This window comes from Strongylocentrotus purpuratus, unplaced genomic scaffold, assembly GCF_000002235.5.
Source record: "Strongylocentrotus purpuratus isolate Spur 01 unplaced genomic scaffold, Spur_5.0 spur5_scaffold_11, whole genome shotgun sequence".
NCBI lineage: Eukaryota > Metazoa > Echinodermata > Echinoidea > Camarodonta > Strongylocentrotidae > Strongylocentrotus > Strongylocentrotus purpuratus.
In genome coordinates, this window is record NW_022145596.1 from 5,872,611 (window position 1) to 5,892,897 (window position 20,287).

Consider the following 20,287-nt stretch of genomic DNA (forward strand, 5'->3'; position numbering starts at 1 on the left):
TGAAAAGGCTATAAGAAATCCTATTTCATACACATTCTCATATAAATCCACGTGGACTGGGAGATGAAAAGTGCAGACAGCTCTGAAGTGCACTGTTCTTAAGAGATGGGAAGGGCAAATGAATATAGATTGAACAAATCCTGAGGGATCATTCCAAACACATTCATCAGCTGAACAAACACAACTGATAGAATTAACATCCACATCTCTCTTCCACGTCTCTCTTCTACCTCTTTCTTCCTCGCTGCATATTAAAGAGCATTCATAATTTCATATCATCATAATATTGCAAGAGTACCGGTAATTATATGCATGGACTATGAGACAGGTAGCACAGAGAATAGGTATAAATTAGTTCTAAATCATGATCATCCACCAGTCCTTACAGAACATTTTGAATTAAAGCAAAATGTGATTAAGTTAGATTAATGATTCTTATATGAAATGATTTAGCTATCAATGAGCCTACACCCTGGAAGCTTATGATTTAGCAAAAATACTAATGGAGAGGAGATAGCAAGGGTAATCACAGAGTTGCTGATTTGTGTTTCATTGATCACAAGTTTACAATTCATCTTTTCTTTAGATTTTCCTCAAACTTTCACATATCTGTACATGTACATGTATATACAAATATAAAGTTTTGTTCTTACTGAAGCCAACAAAAGGCAAGGGTGAATTTCCCCTCTAAAGATACTGTGCCAAATTATGTTGAGATGTAAAATCAGTCCAAGGTGTCGTATATGTAGCAAGATACTAAAAGAGTAAAATAATTTCAACAAAATTGAATTTGGGAGATTATTTCAACAAGTTTAATGTTTATCGACAAGACACTTTTACCAACACACCTTTTTACATGTAAATGGTTTTTGTATCACAAGTATTTTAGTGAACTACACCAGAGTTATTTCAGTTTTAGTATTCAACAGGTGAACTGTAAACTTTCTTTTCTACTTTCTATTTTCTACTTTCTACACACATTTCGGTACTATTCAGTCACAATCTACACATAGAAAATATTTCATCGTAATCACAAACATGAGAAAAGCAGAAGAATTGGAGTGATGCCTCTTGGTTGCCGTGGTGATGAGGAGGATGGGAATAGGAATGACATGTAATCATGGAGCATGTCCAGTCAACCTAACACACATATTGATGATAGCCCTACTATGAAATGATTGGAAATTCATGCATGTACAGAAGCAATCATCAACTCTTCTAGATATCCTCCACTAGTATGCGCGTCCAGACTCTGAATGGTCTTTGCGAATGAATTTTGGGTATAGAAGGCAAGACTAGTTTGAAATGCAGCACATACATGTACAATTGTACATATAAGTCATGGCTTAGTTTTACCTCATACTTAAAGGGCAATCCAACCCTTGGAATAAGTTCATTTGTATGAAAGCAGAACAATAACAGAAACAGAATGGCAAAAGTTTGAAATGAATCGGACCAATAGTAGTAATGAAGTTATGAATGTTTGAAATATGAGATCACTAAGTCTATGCGAATCTCAAATTTGTAGACTAGTCAGTGGATTGTGATGTAGGATGTGGATAACTCTCCCATTTGCTGTGTTAAAAAATATCACTTATTTCTGTTTTTCTCCCTTGGAGCACTACTCAAAATTAATTATAGATAGCATATTATTATGAGTCTTTTGAAAAGAATAGACTCTCCTGAGATTTCAGTCATTTTATATGTTGGACCAGATGGGAAAGTAGTCCAGCACTACATCACATTGCCAATACTGCTTCAGCCAAGTGTCCATACGTTTAGTGATTACAACTTTTAAAAATTCATAACTTTCTTATATTTAGTCAGATTTTATTGAAACTTTCATCAGTTTGCTTCTTTGATTCTTCTGCTTTCGTTTATAGTAGACGTCTATTTGGGTTGGATTTCCCTTTGAGTTAGTTTATCTAAGTTTTATAATGATAGGCTTGTTTGCTTGATGGATGGTTTTGACAGAGCTACTTATTAAGGTCTGCAAACTGATTATCAATCAGTCTGCATCTACATCTGTTATGTAAAATGTGGAATATCTGTTCTAATGCACTATGACCTCCCGATAGGCTATGGTTCTTTAAAATAGCCTGTAAAATGTTGACTTATTTAGTCACAAACTACATGCTACACAGGAATTTGATTACCTAAATATATCAGGATGATAGTCCATACTAGCCCCCCCCCCCCCCCCCCCCATCCCCCTCTCCATCCTCCGCTTCATCTTCCCTTTCTCCTCTCTCTCTATTCCTGTTTTTCTTTCTGATCTGCTCTAATTTGCCCTCGCTCTCAGATCTATATCACTGGATAAGCTGTACTCCTCTTCTTCGATTACATGCCAGATCTCTAAACCTCTCTCCATTCATTCCACCTACGTATTGTTTACATGTACGTAATATGCCACTTTGCACTTGTCCCATCGTTAAATGAACCCACGTCAGGCTTAATAACGTCACAATTGTCGAGCTTGAATAACGTCTAAACTGTCAAGCTTAATAACGTCACAATTTACAAGCTTTCCATATCACTGACAAGCCTTTTCTTGGCCTCTAAACCACAGACTCTTCTTGATTTCTCTGCAATTTATCTGTTCTTGCAGTCTTTCAAATTGATATGCACCACAGGTTTTACCACTTCTTTAAAGCAAATTTAAATTGTACTAACTCCCTGATTTTTTTCCTCTTCTAGTGTTCCGGTTTATGTAAATGTCTACTTGTCATTTATTATAATGTCTACTTCCTCCCTCTACTCTGCTCTCCTCATACTCCCCCAATCACGCCTTCTTCCATTTCCTCCACTCTCGATCATCTCACCAACTTGTCTCATTATAGACCCATTTACACAGTCTAAAAATCCATATGAAAACGTCTGTGTTTGATAATTATTTTTTTTGTTGTGTGAGTTGTGCGCCTGCATCACTTGTCGCTGCCCTGCATGCGTTAGCACGCAAGCGAGGAGAGTTATGTGACCAACAAAACGTAATGATTCACCAGTGTTTTGAGAACGAGCATTAACATGCAAAAAATTAGTGAAGTTTCTGCCAGCGTTTCAAGAAACTACACTGCAGAGGTGGGAATTTTTAAATTGAATTTCTTGTCGTGTTTATCGTTATCAACTCTGACACTTCTCCATTTGAATGCTAGAAGCCTAAAGAATTTTTTTTGATGAATAACATGAATTACAGATTGTTCTGTCATCTCTTAAGTAGTTAGGTAGTTGTTAGTATTAGTAACTTCCGTCAAAACACCGGAAATGAGAAAAAACGATGGGTTTTGCTTGAAATATAAATGCAGCTATCATCCATATTCCTCTTCTTACCCACTCATTCCTTGAGCCTGAGGGACTACAATCAATTTTTTTTCAATGAAAGAAAGAAAATCCTTACCATCATCTGCATCTTCCACCTCTCATTCAACGAACGCACTTGCACTCTTCCCTCTTCTTATCACTCTCCTTGTATCCTCCTCAAGGTTTAACCTCTTTGTAAATACTGCCTATCCACCTGAACATCAATAACTCTTTTCTCTCTGAACATTAAACACTTAAAGGGTAATCCAAACCTTGTAATAAGTTCATTTAAATAAGAAGAACAGAGTGGTGAAAGTTTGAAAATATAAGATTATTAATATGAATATCAAATTAGCAATTTGGTCAGTGGATTGTGACATAGTCATGGATAACTCTCTTATTTGTAGTGCACAAAAATATCATTAATTTTCGTTTTTCTCCGAAGTACCTTGTCTCTTGAGCAATACTTAAAATATATATATATGTCCTCTAAAGAGAAAAGACCCTACTTAGTCATACATTTTTGAAAAATTGAAATTTTAGTCATATTGTGTGTTAGAACAAATGGAAAAGTTGTCAGCCACTACATCACAAAGACATAACGATTATTTGTCAAATTTCATTAAATCTGTCACCAATTTGCTTCTTTGCTTCTTCTGCTTACCTCTAAGTCATTCGCTATCAAGGTTGGATTTCCCTTTAAACTTACTAATGGCTAGGTTGATTCTAATCTTCCCTTTAGCTGTTCAGCCATCTCCCTTCCGAACCCTTTAAAAGCATTCTTCATTTTTTCTTACAGAAGCCGCATTGTCACGGTGTATATTTCTCTCTACACATTACTCCATCTACCACAACATCAATCTTTCCCTTAGCTACTAAATAAAAGAGGGGAAAAAAAACATCCCTGATGGGTTAGATTAAATTTCCACTTCCTGCTTCTCATCAGAGGTAATCCTCCTTTCCACTGGGATGTGGTTCAAAATCTGGGGCAGGCGTGATAAACAACAGGAAACTGATCACCACTCAAGCGACTGAGCTACGTACAATTTTTCCTTCGTTTCATATCCGATCCGATCGCTCCCTTTTTCCACTCTACAATCAACTATTCCACTTGGCTGTCTTTTTCTCCTCCTCCTCCTTCTTTTTCTTTTACCCTTCTTCTTCTTCTTCTTCTTCTTCTTCTTCTCTTCTTCATCTTTTTCTTTCCTCTCTTTCTCTGTCTCTCTGCCTTTCTCTCTCTCTCTCTGTCTCTCTCTTTCTCAGTTTCTCTCTCTCTATATATATATATATATATATTTCTCTCTCCCTATCTCTCACTCTCTCCCTCTATACACACTGTTTCTCTCTCTCTCTCTCTCTATGTGTGCTCTTTGTCTCTTCACTCTCTCTCCCCCTTTCCACAAATGCTATTTGACAGGTTCATTCATATCTACTGTAGATCGCTTGCTACATACGCCTTAGCTCTATGTAATTATTCATTTAACCCTTTTATGACAGGATTTATTCTTAGGGCTAAATTGATCACATCTTGTCCCTTAAATTGGCAACAATAATATTTTTATTTTATTGCTACATTGTTAAAAATGAAATGCAATGTCTGTGAAAACAATTTACATGGGAGGGAATGTTATAAAAAAAGTTCAAAATTTGCTAATATTGATCGAAAAACAATGATTTTGAATTTCTCAATGTGTTGCCAAATTGAAGACTTTTTGCTTATTTCCCCCTTTTTTAAATTCCAGACATGAACTGCAAGATAGCCATGAAACAAGAACGGATGCAGTATATGCAGAAATTTGTGCTATTTCTACTCATGAATCTGGCATATTTTTTACGGCTCAAAAGTTATTGAGCCAAACCACAAACAAATGTGGAAGGATTTGTCATGAAAGGGTTAATACCCTTCTGGCTCTAAGCAGACATCAAGTGTTTTGATGTTCTTCCATCTTTTTTTCCTATTTATTTCTCTTTTACGTATGAATTTTGATTTCCCATTGGAAAATATTACAAGTACTTGGGCAATAATGTCCTGGAAACTGGCACAAGCACAAGTAAATTAAATGTATGGAAAAACGTTCATTTCCCTGGGTAGCAACTGAAATGAATTCATTTTATTTTGTTTTACTCTGTCTGGACTCAATCCCAAAGTGAAAACTAATATAAAAATTTGACTACTTTAATCCAATTTGATTGAATCCATTTGGTAGCGAAGTGGATTAGAATGGATGCTGAAACTGGGGCACACAGATCAAAAGACTTTGCAAATATGTTGACTGGGAATAAATTATTCTAAAGGCATTAAATACTTATAAAAGCTTACTGTATGATATAGATTTTGTCTCTTATTAATGATGAAAAAGGAAATGAATGATAACAAGATAATCTCACTTTACAAACGTAATTCCAAGAAGTACCTTAACTTTCATATATTTATTAAAGCAGACTAGATTTCTATTTGTTTTCATGATATCAAAAAGCTTGCAAACTTGTTTCACTAGAATTGTGAAACTAACCTCAGAAATATTTCTTCCAGGCAAATTTCTATCTGGATTGGAAAGGAAGACATTTACTCTCCTTTCAGGTTTAAGTTAAAAATGACTTTCTACATTTATGATGATTCACTATAAACCGTGCATCATATAATAAAAAATCCCAAGGAAAAAATGAATTGGCTATTCATACAGGAAGCACATTAATCCAAATTGATGGATACATATACATGAGTGATGAAAAATAATTGTCAGCGTCTTCATTGCCCACTGATCCCCTCTCTCTCAGAAACACCAAAACGATTATCATAGTTCTTTGAATTTCAGCTCAAATATTATCTTTTCAATGAATATTAAATGAGTGGAAGAGGGAGATTCCGAGTATTGGGCCATTATAAGAACTACCACATTATGCATTCATAACGCTGAGCGCTCCATCCTACCATGCCTGATGATCATTTTCAATTCAAGCACTCTTTATGAATAAGTAACGACAAAAAGAAAATGATTAAGCTTTAACTCTTTGAGTAGTGTAGTAGTGTACATCGGCCTGATGAGCCGTTCCCCGGAGGCTAAAATGGAATCACACCACGTGCACGTAAATGAAATTCAGTAAAAAATCATCTTGGCTTTTTCCTTAAAGATAAACTTGAGTTCTGGTAAAAAAAAGAAAATGTATTCTCACAGAATCTAATGAAACTTACACTGAATGTTCAAGATTACAAATAAATGTCATGTGCCAAACAATTTTGGAAGAAAATGTATACCGGCTGAGTAATGAGCATAGAAAGATAAGGAAATCAAGGTAGTACCAGCCCCGACACCATTTGTGTTGTCCCATATACATCTTTCTGTGTACAGTGATTGTTACTTTACCAATACTGGGCCAAATTTATGATGATTTTGATGATTCCAGAACCTTGCACTACACACCAATACCTACATGTATGCTATATGATCAACTTTTTCTGATCCATTCCACACCTTTTCTTTCACAATGCAATCGCATGACCAGAACTCACCTTTATCTTCAACATGCTTGGACAAATAGGAAATGATAAAAAGCAAAAGGGAATCCAAATGTTATTTGGCTTACCATAACAAATGTTTTATATTATACCGTGTGCTTGAAGGCAGAAGAACGTTAACTCTGTATAATACTTAATTCCCTTTTTGCTCTAAACATACAATATACTGAATATTGTACATGTATGTACATATAGTAGCATGGGGCATGACAAAAGTATGACCTACAAAATGTAGTGTCCATGCACTTTTTGAATCATGGCACAGGAAAGTGATGTTGCCTTGAATGCTTATTATAGCTAATGTGCAGATCATCCCATTGGGTATGAGAGAGAAGCGGTAATGAGGTGATAGAAGGAGACAAAACCTCCTAATTGGGATATAATTAGAAACCAGGTAGCACAGAAATAGCATGATGCAGAAAAGGGCAGGATAATTGAAAGGGAGGAGAAATCTAGTATATTTCAACCTCAGCATGGGAGTAACCTAATAAAAAAGGGATGAAAAATATGACAGAAAGCAACACAGGAAAGAGTCAAGCATAACATCAAAAAGCATGGATGGGACATATACTTAAAACCTATTAAATTACTTCTACAACTTGATTCAGTATCTGTGGAGTTACTACGGGACCCACTATTCCCCAAATTGATCCATAAAATATTCAAACCTTATACCAAGCAATAACACTTGTCACTCCCTCGGCTATGAACGAACGAGGCCAAAATCATCCAGCAAATTTATCTTTTCCACTTCTTGTTGATATGACTTGACCTTTCAATTTCATATAGACTTTTACTAATGATGCATTGCCAACCCAAGCTGGATGAGGGCAGGGTTATTTAGGTAATTTAGGTAATGAATGGCATAGAATTGACACTAATGAGTTATAAATGAGCAAGATTTCGAGTAGACACTTCAATTGGGTGATACTGAGCAGATGGATGAAATAACCGAAAATGTTAATTCCTTGGTCTTCAGTGATAATATTACTGTATTTGTTTGGAGCCAGAAGGGTGTTAACTCTGTATACAAGTATATGAGAAATAATGCCCTTCTTGCTTCAAAAAGACAATTAATGGAGCTCAAATATTGCCCGTATGAGTAGAATTGATGGAACGATCTATCATTCAAAATTTCACATCCCTTAGAATAGTGATACCATTTCTCTTAGCTTAAACAAAAATACCTATTTCAGTATGGATAACACGACTATCACAGAAACTGACATATTAGAACGGTGAAAGTGGCGAGTGAAGATTTTTCCATAATATCTCCTATGCAGGCTGTGCTGATGGGAAAACACATTATTCCATTCCATTTATACGTTGCGATGTAATATTTCCCGTGAGCTCAAACAATATTACCGATGAAACGAATCGTCATAATGCGCTTAAGGGTTTCTGGCGATGACATAGGATGCCCAGATATTGCTGAGGTGGATAGTATCGATGGAAAGATCCATTATTCAAATCTCTCAAGACCGCAATATGATCCTGTTAGTCCCGGATGATATCAACACAGATAGTTTGTATGATGGCAACCATATAAAATATTCATATCTTTCTTCTCTCCCTCTTCTACTCTTTATTTTCCCATCTCTCTCTCTCTCTTTCCCTCTCTTTCTCTCTCTATCTCTCTTTCTCTCCACCTCTCTCTCTCTCTCTCTCTCTCTAAATTGATCTTCCATAATATTCAATAACCATGGCAAAATGATGACTTTTCAAAAAGAACAAATATTACATGTGTATACCTACATACACATAGCACTATTTGTCATAATTTATGACACAGAAGAAAATGAGCTCATGTGATATGCATTACTAAAACACCTAGCGGTACATGTACGTTCAGTTAACATAATTGACAGACCTACTTTGAGAGCGTAATAACCTGAATCTTTAATCTCTCTTAAATGCATCAAAATCGTAAGCTGCTTCACTATGATTACAAGATATTGAGAAGCAAAGATGGCGAGAGAGATAGCGAGAAAGAAAAAATATGGGACAGGAAGAAAAATCTTCACCGTAATTCAAATTTCAAGTAAATATCAGTAATATTTCTCATTAAATTTTTTTTCCCTCTGTCTCTCTCTCTCTCTTTCTCTGTCTCTCTCTCTCTCTCTCTCTTTCTCTTTCTCTTTCTCTTTCTCTTTCTCTCTTTCTCTCTCTCTCTCTCTCTCTCTCTTTCTCTCTCTCTCTCTCTCTCCAGTCTCTACACAACTTCATTAGTCAGATATCGAAGAGCCAGCAATTTAATTAGCACAGTCCTGAAATAACTTTTCTCAGCGAACACTCAATTAGCAGACCATTTCATCACTGTGCTTTTTGTGGGAAACTTGTCATCATCCCATTGTTAATGAAAATAATAGTCCTCTATCTGGCAAGATACTGCTTGAATTAGCAGTAAAAATGTTCCCTGACTTAATTCTCAATGCTAGAGTGTACCAGCAATCATGAGCTACCACCATCTCATGTACACAAGCATTTATTTTTATTTTTAAAGAAATCACATTTCTAATACCATTAAGGTTCCATTCTTGGGTTTGAATGGAGACAGGAAACTTCACCTTTGGCCTTATTACCTGGGAAGCACTTATCAATCTAATTTCTGAAGCTCTAGCTGATGAAGAAGTGCCTTCGCTCTCTCTCTCTCTGCCTCTCTGCCTCTCTGTCTCTCTCTCTATCTCTCTCTCTCTCTCTCTCTATCTCTCTCTCTCTCTCTCTCTTTCTCTCTTTTCTCTTTCTCATCCTGTCTTCTCAGCATATCCATCCTTTTTTTTTCCTGTTCGTCTGTAATCTGCCTACTTTAACAAACAGGAAACAAGGGGGGGGGGGGTGAAAGATTAAATTTTAGCCAAACGTCTTCAGATATTAACTTTGAGATGCCAGAAATTAACTGCTGCACATTTCAATTGAACGTTGCTAAGATACTCACCGACATCAGCTACGATACTGCCAGGTTCCAGCTCCAACAGGAACTCCTTAACCCTGGGCCATGCCTTGTACCGCGTATCACTGAAGTGGGGCGCGATACGTTCATAGACATCATGGACATGTTTCTTCTCCAAGGCAACGGACTCTGCTTCACGATCCATGGGATAGGGTCACAGGTCACGACCCCTAGATGGGTCACCTTTCCCCAGATAAATGATGGCTTGGTGGGTAATGCCACATGGAGTAGTCAACAAGATCTGGAAATAAAGTTATATGAGAAATGCTCATGGTTAGAAAAACGATTTGATAAAGTAGAACTGAAATATAGAGATCTATACAAACTAAATTCATTCAAAAACGGATAAGGTTTATTTATGCAAGGATGATTGAAAGACATTCACATATAAATACAAAGAGAGAAAAAGAGACAGAGAGAAAAAAATTAGAGGCAGAGAGAGGAAAAGGCAGAGAGAGGAAGAGGCAGAGAGAGAGAGAAAGAGGCAGAGAGAGGAAGAGGCAGAGAGAGGAAGAGGCAGAGAGAGGAAGAGGAAGAGAGAGGAAGAGGCAGAGAGAGAAAGAGGAAGAGAGAGGAAGAGGCAGAGAGAGGAAGAGGCAGAGAGAGAGAGAAAGAGGCAGAGAGAGGAAGAGGCAGAGAGAGAGAGAAAGAGGCAGAGAGAGGAAGAGGCAGAGAGAGGAAGAGGCAGAGAGAGGAAGAGGCAGAGAGAGGAAGAGGCAGAGAGAGGAAGAGGAAGAGAGAGGAAGAGGCAGAGAGAGGAAGAGGCAGAGAGAGGAAGAGGAAGAGAGAGGAAGAGGCAGAGAGAGAAAAAATTAGAGGCAGAGAGAGAGAGAGAGGAGAGAGAGAGGAGAGAGGCAGGCAGAGAGAAAAAATTAGAGGCAGAGAGAGGAAGAGGAAGAGAGAGGAAGAGGCAGAGAGAGAAAAAATTAGAGGCAGAGAGAGGAAGAGGAAGAGAGAGGAAGAGGCAGAGAGAGAAAAAATTAGAGGCAGAGAGAGGAAGAGGAAGAGAGAGGAAGAGGCAGAGAGAGAAAGAGGCAGAGAGAGGAAGAGGCAGAGAGAGGAAGAGGCAGAGAGAGAAAGAGGGAGAGAGAGAAAGAGGGAGAGAGATAGAAGGAATAAATTTACAGAAAGAACTGAATAGATGAATTTCTTTTTAAAGAAAATGTGACAGAAATGTGGCAGAGGTCCATATGAACTCCAGCCATGATGTTTTACAATATTCCAATCTACTTTTCACTCAAGAAAAGTTAAAGATTTCAAGATGTGACAAGCAAATCCCTTGCATACAGCATTCATCTTCAATGATCGAATATATACATGTAGAATAGTCCTACCGATATCTGCATCCCTTGTCCCATTAGGATATGCATGGCCCAACATACAATCACGGGTAAGACATACATTTAAAGGTCACACAATCAATATATATCAACATGTTTGCCAAAACAAATACTATACATTCATATCTGCATTAGATCTTCTTTTTTTCCTTTTTTTTTATTGAATTAATAATATCATCATGAGCTCTAATGTGTCATCAAATAGTGTGCCAATCATTACTACCTACAATTTTTTTTTTTAACCATATCATTAGTGAATATGTACAAAATCTCCCGAGCATAAAGTATCAGGCATGACCATAATATGGATCCTGAAAAAATAACCTCTTTCTATTACACCAATACACCTCTCATCCATCATCACTTTGAAAATGTTTCTTGGCAAAAAAACTTTAAGGCAAAATACTTACTGATAGTGATAAGCAATGTAATGTCAAATGATCAATCAAAAATAATGCCCAATCAAAATAATGCCCAATCAAAATGTTGCATTAAAATAAATGCACGCTAATTTAATTGTGCACAGCTTGTTATGACTGCATATGAAAACTACAAGCCAGCCAAACATTGCTTCTGAAAAAATTGACTGAAGTCTGCTTGGGAGCCTTTTAAATTTAGGGTAAAATACTTAGCCAAAAGCATCAACTGAATACCAAAGTTGGCTAAGTATTTTATCTACGCCGAAAATTAATTTAAAATACTCATATTTCTGACTTAAAGGTAATACAAAGTTTTGGAAAATTATGAAAATTGGGTGGATAGTGATTCTTTACAATTTTGATATATTTGGATGCCCCTGAGGATGTATTAAAAGCACTAGAAAATATAGCCCCTAAAACACTTGTGCTTTCGATAAAAATTTAATATAAAAATTTACTGGTGCTCCCGGTAAATTTCTGATATATTTCAAATAGCGCCTACGGCCGTACAATCGTAGGTGCGACCCTGAAAATCTCAGAATATGTAGTTGTGATATATAATTTCAAGACGGGAATAGCTAATTGGTCGATTTTAGTCAAGAAACATTGTTTGATAGCTTAAGTATTATCTTAACCTTGAGAGGAAGCTATACAACATAAATAGTTTATTATTTACAATTTCATAACTTTAGACTCAATTTCAAACACGACAACGATCACTGAATAGTGTAGGATTGCATATGCTTCCAATATGTTCATTTGAACCAAATTCATGACCCTATACCAAAACTCTGTATTACCTTTAAGAAATGAATTGAATACGGGCCCAAAATATCATCAACTGCGGCTACTAAAACGTATGATAATTACGCAGTCTTCTGTTTTCCCATCTTTAAGTCTTTAAGATGCCCTTTCTAACACCACACCCATGGGTGCCAATCATTAAAACATGACTATGTCTTGCCTTTCATGGCATGGAAATTAATTCCGCAGATGACAACCCGGACTTTTGAGATAAATCTTAAAGCATCCAGGTCTTGAAGTAATATGAACTGCTCGGGGTCCATCAAATACATCGCATCACAATATTCCAATCCCTGGTCATTTGCCCCACCATCATCATCATCTTCACAGCTACCAACGACTTGAGAGCAGACAAGTACGACTCCTTGAAATCCGACCTCACACTCAGCACAAACTTACGTCATCTGGGGGGTGTTTCACAAAGATCCTAAGTTTAACTTATCTCTAAGTTGGACTTAACAATTATGGATAGCCGTTAGCATCTATGAAAATATTTTGTATAAGTTATTTTAAAAGGCATAAAATGTTGTTTTAAATAGTTCATATTTTCTATTATCAAGGAGATTTCATGTTCTTGAAGTGGAATTTACAAAAAGTCTAAAATACTTGAACTTTTGCTTTGAACATATTTTATTTTAAGGCTACAAATGGCTCTCCATAATATTTAAGTCCAACTTAGAGTTAAGTTTGACTTAGGATCTTTGTGAAACACTCCCCTGATGTTGACTTCGGGCAAACATCAATATGCTGGTTAATTTTCTAGGAACCATATTGGCGTATTGACAAAAATCATTCACTTTCCGCCTTCTCTCTCAACCGAATGCGCGAGGGCGGGTTGATGATCGAACTGTTTTCTTGATGGTTGATGGTGGTATGAATGGGAAGAATGAAGTGGGCAGAAACGGAAAGTCTCAAGGCACTATTAAAGGTAGAGATGCATTCTCTCTGTCAGAAAAATACATTATCAAGCACGATTAAAGATAAACTTTAGTACTGGTAATGCGATTGCATTGTGAAAGAAAAGGTGTGGAAAGGATCAGAAACAGTTGATCATGTAGCATGTAAGTATTGGTGTGCACTGCAAGGTTCTGGAGTCATCAAAATCATAATAAATTTGACCGAGTCTTGGTAAAGTAACAAGCACTCACATAGAAAGCTATATATGGGACAACACACATGGTGTCGGGGCTAGTACTATCTTGATTTCCTTGTCTTTCTATGCTCATTACTCAGCCAGTATACATTTTCTTCCAAAATTGTTTGGCACATGTCATTTATTTGTAATCTTGAACATTCAGTGTAAGTTTCGTTTGATTCTGTGAGAATTTTTTTTTTTTTTTTACCAGTACTGGAGTTTATCTTTTATATGACAGAGAGTCCTTCAGTGGTGGATACAAAAAGGGGTAAACAAGAAGTACCGGTATGTGTTCTTTATTTTTTAGACAAACTACAGGTATCATAGATCTGCACACTGAAGAAAAAAATGTATTCACGATGGTGGATCTCTTAACAGCTGGCAGGGATATTAGTATCATTGGACATAATCACTTCAAAGCTCATCATTTAAAACACTACTATGATTTCAAGACTATTAATTCAAATGATCAGGAATCTACTATATATCGTGTAGATGTGATGAATACATTTAGCAGCTCCATTAGAAAGCATGTATGGAGAAGCAATTGTTTTCAGCGGAATGACACATAAATTAATATCGGATGCACATGAAAAATGATGACACAAAATACTCCCTAGAGCTCAGAGTGTGCACTGTAAATGCAAAGACTGTCATTAAATCTGATGATACAAGTAATTAAAAAATAATTGCAAACTGCTGAGGTCATTTGCTTGTACAAGTAAATGGAAAAGTGGTACGTATGTTGTTATTACAATTCGTCCCTATTTTCACGAAGTGACGATAGTGAATGAAAATTGCATACAATTTGCGTGCAGATTTTCCTCACTACCGTCACCACGTGAAAACAGGAACGAATTAATTATCAAAGCAATTTTATTTTTCAATCAGCTATTTGTTACAGTAAAGATAATGATCGATCATGATCCTTTTTATCGCAAACTCCCCACACACATGCATAATTCATATTTCTCCCTCTAGGGAAAAATCAAAAATTAATAAACTAAAATGTGTGAAACACATGGTTGATAGGTATAATGAATTCTCAGATGGTGTCTCCCACATGTGATGCCCGGATGCAATTTTGTTAATGAGATAGAGAGGTCAAGCCAAGATGAAGATAGGCCTAAAGATAATGATTACAGTGGTAATGAGGCGACTGAGGATCAGTAGACTGTTGTCATGGTAATTGAGCCATGATAATGGTGACGATGACTGATGAAAGGTGGTGATAATGGTTACAATGGCTTTAGGAAGTCGGAGCTTCTAGCAAAAAAACACATTATGAACAGGGCTCTTTGGCAATAGTAAAGATATTGAATACACGTATGATGATGAATATGTGTACTGAAGAAGATACTTAATACATACGACAGTTCTTATGGCTAAAAATATCAGATATGTTATTAAAATTAGAGTGGTTTAAACTGATCAACGGGTCTGACTAAAGGTGAGACTACTGGGGTCTAGTTTACCTAACATTCCACAGCACGCGTGTTATTAAAATCCACCCAAAGGGTTTGACCGAACCATGATGGCCATGATCAGGCTTCGTGATCTTGAATAGCTAATATTTCACGTAGGCCAACGTAATAACATAAAGTACACCATGTAGGGTCGTGTCATCACAGCAATCTTTTTTCCCCTTTTTTTTGTGTGCACAGAATGCGCCCTACATTTTCCTTCCACAGGCTCTTATTACAATTTATTGAAACAGTGACAACTACATGTATTTCATCTCAGTGAGAAAAGGTTTCATTACATTTTCTGAAGCAAACAATGTGACTTTCACAGAACACAGTTCAAAATTTTCTATGTCCCTTCATGCTCAAGGCTATATATTTGTTCTCTTACTTTATGAAAAACAAAAGTAGAATAAGACCCCAAATACGTGAGAAATATTAAGAATGATATACCCAGAAATCACTACATCACAGATCAACCTTGGAGCAGGAAGCATTTATAAAGCCTTGTTCACTTAAGATGCGGTAAACTACCTTTAAAACACTGACGGGGGAAAAAAATTAATAATAACTGGTATATATATCATAATCCGCAATCAACTGTGTATGCTTACGGAAAGTTGTTGGACACAGCAATGTTTGTAATCCCATTTTGCCATTCATTTACATGAAAGATAATTTTATTTTTCCACAGCATTTTAGGTGGTTTACCCTATTACACCTATGTATGAACAAGGCTTTGTGCCCTCTGCTCCTTTAGCCAAATTGGCAACCTGGTTCCATTATTCATTGTAAGCCATCCGGTAATTTGAAAGAAACCTTCTCATGACAGAATACCATGATTTGCACTATATATTATGGACAAGGAACTTACAGCAGAAAAGAGTTCTCGAGGGCATCGAGGCACAAGAGATCTTTCTGTCCATTTGCATATATATTAGCAGATGGAATATGAGAAGATTGAAAAAAGCATAAACCCATGTCAAGACGCCCTTCTTGGATATTACAATGCAAAATGCATGATTGTTGAAAATTATAATTTATCACATAGAGTTACAACTACATCATTAGGAAACGGAGCAAGTAAATACATGTACCATCTCAATCAGGCTTAATGTTACCTAGACTTTCATTGAGATACATCAACAAATTACTGTTTATAACTAACATCATTCACTATGTCATTTGCATTCGCTAAGATACATGTACCTAATATCAATCTCTATCTATAAATACCTAATATGTATTTTTCCATTAGTACTTTTAAAATTGTAAACATGGAACAATGCCATGAAAGATAAAAGAAATCACCCCATCAAGAATACAACATTCATATTGTGTAGCACAGTGTAACAAAACATGATACTTGGTCTTGGGGGAGAATCGATGGATAATAACAAAGAAAATTAACCAATTAATATGTGCCTCTATTTATAATCTGCTAATTATCTGTAGGAAACAAAATATCTATTATAACAACTAGGCCAATCGTTTGAAATAAAAGCAAAATGCACACTTTGTTGTGAGGGAATAAGGGAGATTTTGTCCTTATCCGTCAAGTACAATTTTGGTTAGCTTGAAAATCTGAGCTGTCTTCTCTCATGAGGTTTTTAGCTGCTAATTGCTTTGTAGAGTCACTTGCATTGTTTCAGAGTATTCTGTTTCCATATACTATAAATAGATGGCCACATGCCTTCTTAGTTCTACATTATTTTGGACTTGCAGTCTTCTATTATTGGATGTCAACAGCTTTTTTGTCTCTACTTTTTGTCCTTCTGAGTAAATATATCCGATTGATGTTCCACGAAGATATAAATATCAAAACATGCATGATATAAGCTATGTGTCTTTGTAAGAATCTTCAGGAGAATCTGGAGAATCAGGATACATGTACACATCTGAGAAACCAAGTCATTCACTGCATTAATTGCTTTTTTCATGGCAAAATAACAACATTTTGCTGCATTCAATGTTATAAATCAAGCATTTGAATTGTTTGTTCAACTACAGTGTAAGTGCCAGGTTCGATGTTATAAAGGCTCAGAGTGTAGTTTAGATATTTCAGATAAAATTGCAGACAGACACTTTGGCCTGTACATCGAATTCAGAACGGGAATATGCAGAGGGGTGTAAAACTAAATTAACTTTTATTGCTTTCACTTAAAATACTTTATGTGTACGATTAAGAAAGAATCTTGCTGTAACTCCCAGCATTTTGAGATCACATGCACAATTGGTATACAGAATAAAAAACAAACAAGAAAACAAAATCTGCGAACCAGAAGCAATTTGAACCTACTGCCATCTGGGCAGCGACAGTACCATCAGGTAAAATCATTTTGAAATTACATTCCTATAGGAGAAATGTAGAGAAATTAGAGAAATTAAAGAATGTTATTGTATCGTTTGTTATGTATGAAAACCTACATGTAAGATGGAAGCCTACACTCTACAGGCACATCTTGATTGCTAATACTACTGATGGTAATCATATATTATATATCAAGTTATCAACAATTTAATAGGGCATAATGATAATAACAACAGCAACACCACCATCACCAATAACAACAACAAAATTATACTATAAATATTAATAACAATAATAATAAAGATAATAATATAATAAGCAAATAATTGCAGTTGATGAAGGTGATGGGAAAAACTATCACTTCTGAGGCGATCTGGATGTAGCTATCTTTCAGATCGCTTATGCCTAGGTCACATATAAACCGGGCCCCGTACGATTTTCCATACCCGGCGGCTTGCCGTGGATTTAGAGACCGTACGGGAACCGTCCGATTTTCATTTCTACGGCATGTGTGGTCACATATTCTGCGGCGCCCGGGAGGTGCCCGGAAAAAATTGGTCGGGTGAAATGCAAGGCGCCCGTAAAGATGCCGGCCGGTAAGCTTACGTGCTCCGTCCGATGAGCAGGTGCACCCGTGGCTCCCGGAAGGTGCCCTGCCGGGGCCCGGCCGGGGTCCTCAAGGCGCCCGGCCGGGTCCCGTGCGGTGCACTGAACTATGTGTCCTCTGAAATCCGCACCTCCTATATTTAAAGCTGCGTTGTACATTTTGAGATGCTGCCGTGAGGGGCCCGCACGGGCAATATTCATTTCAAATTTCCCCCGGCCGGCAGACGCCCGGTGTTGTGCATATAACCCGGGGCTCTTGAGGGGCCCGTGAGGGAGCCGTAGGGTACACGTACGGCACCCGTTAGCACCGCAAGGTGCCCGTAAAGATTTTTCATGAGAATTGACCCCCTGAAATCGTGAGGGGCCCGTCCGGACACCGTCCGAAGCCCGCACGGGACCCGTAAGGTGCCCTGAGGGCCCTTCACGGGCTCTCTACGGCCTAACAGTCAGATAAAAACGCCGGGAGAATTGGGAGCAGCCGACTCAGCACCACGGCGCCCGTACGGCTTCAAAAACTGTCCCGGCGCCCCTAGGATCTTTACGGTAGCCGGCCGGACACCGGCCGAAAATTCCCAAAATGTCTGATTTTACTCGCCGTACGGGCCCCGGAGTGTATATGTGAAAGCCCCATTAGGAAGTGATAGTTTGCCATCGCCTGAAACCAAAAGGTGATTATTTGCTTTATATTCCACATCAGAAACATTTCACTTCTTCCGTCATTTTAGAGCAACAAGTCATCAATTAACAGCTAGCAAACGATGTATGATACGTACAGTGCATGCAGTATGGTGGTGTGACCATATAGTTCGCGCGTGACCAAAGTTCGCGCACTAACACTAAAAGCGCTTAAAGAGGAGAGCAATACGCAACGTATACAATTAAAGTGCGTTGCACTGTGTAGATAGTACAGTACTTCTATCTTCAGTGAAAGTGCGTTGTACCAAGAAGTTACTAGTAACATCTTGGTTGTACTGTGTAGATGGTACTACTATCTACACAGTGCAAAAAACTTTTCTTCTCCAATCAATGATGGGCTAACTATCTTTCATCACATGATTTACTTTTGACCAATCGTAGAGCAAGATTCTTAGTACAGGTGTATGTGGAATATAATAATAAATATCATATTCACAATTATAATAACAATTATAATAGTAATTGGTGATGATGATGATGATGATGGTGGTGGTCGGGTGGTGGTGGTGGTTGTGGTGGTGGTGGTGGTGGTGGTGGTGGTGGTGGTGGTGGTGGTGGTGGTGGTGGTGGTGATGGTGATGGTGATGGTGATGGTGATGGTGATGATGATGATGATCATCATCATAATAATGATAATAATAATAATAACAATAATCATGATAATAATAATGATAATAATAAAAGTGATAATAATCTTAGGCCCTAAGTTATAATAATAATTAGTAATGATGATGATGATGATATGATGATGATGCCAGTGATGACAAAAAGCCGAACCACCATATTATGAATTGGTCAAACATTAATATAAGAATTATCACAAATTGTAATAATGATCACAAATTACAAGAAACAAAACCCTGGGAGCTGGGCAGCATCAAAGGGTCTGTTTACTATTTATACTAGTTTATCATTAATGCACATTTCATTCACTCATCATGATTACCACAATGGACAGAATATTGTCGATAACATCATCCTTTTCTCTCCAAGTAGCACATATGTTCCAACAAACACAATAGATTTTTTTTTCTTCTCATAATCGCATAAGCAGGATTCTGAATACTGAATACTAAACAGCTAAACATGGCTACTCAGTCGGAACACAATCACAGCTCACAGCCGGCGGTGGATAAAGAGGCTTCACACGGCTCCAGCTACGCCGCATTTCAGGCGTATCGAATTCATCACAACCCGCTGGTTTTCACTGAGAAAACTGGCAAAAGCATATGTCTCTTCAGTGGTATAATGCAATACCGTTACTATATATGACTTGAGCATATGCAACTAAGAAAACAAATTGAATTCACATACCTATACGATATTAACTGAGCTGGATGTGGTGGAAATAAGGCAGAAACACGATCAGAAGACAAGTTTTTGAGACACCTGTGTCCCAGCCGAGGCTCTATGCCAGCGCAGCCTAGATGAGATGACACGTAGCGTATAGCAGGCGTCTGCACAATACTGGTCGTGTATTGATTGTATGAGTGAATTATACCCACGCAAAACTTGGCGCTGTGATGCTGTACTTGCACGGTTTACACACAAAGCTCATTGGTTTGTCGTCTGCTAATATCCTCATCCGATCAGCACACATTGTATAAAATCATTGTTGTCCATATCGTAAAATGATGGAAAATAGGATTATTTATTTCACCCTTGCATCTCAGACTGACTGACATCATCATCCCAGGACAGCTTCTAGATCATGATCATTCAAAGGTTCAAGGTTCAAGGAAAGATGAT

The 20,287-nt window shown here is 37.3% G+C and overlaps 1 protein-coding gene across 1 annotated transcript in view; it reads right to left on the minus strand.

The window, feature by feature from the left end:
- Window positions 1-20,080, minus strand: part of LOC580052 — a 54,439-nt gene extending 34,359 nt beyond the window's left edge. Inside the window, exons 1-2 of the mRNA XM_030980466.1 lie at window positions 19,853-20,080; window positions 9,750-10,005 (exon numbers count right to left, since the gene is read on the minus strand). Coding sequence (XP_030836326.1) covers window positions 9,750-9,909 — 160 coding nt within the window. The 5' untranslated portion in view covers window positions 9,910-10,005; window positions 19,853-20,080. The remainder of the gene's footprint in view (window positions 1-9,749; window positions 10,006-19,852) is intronic.
- Between the last annotated feature and the right edge of the window lie 207 nt (window positions 20,081-20,287).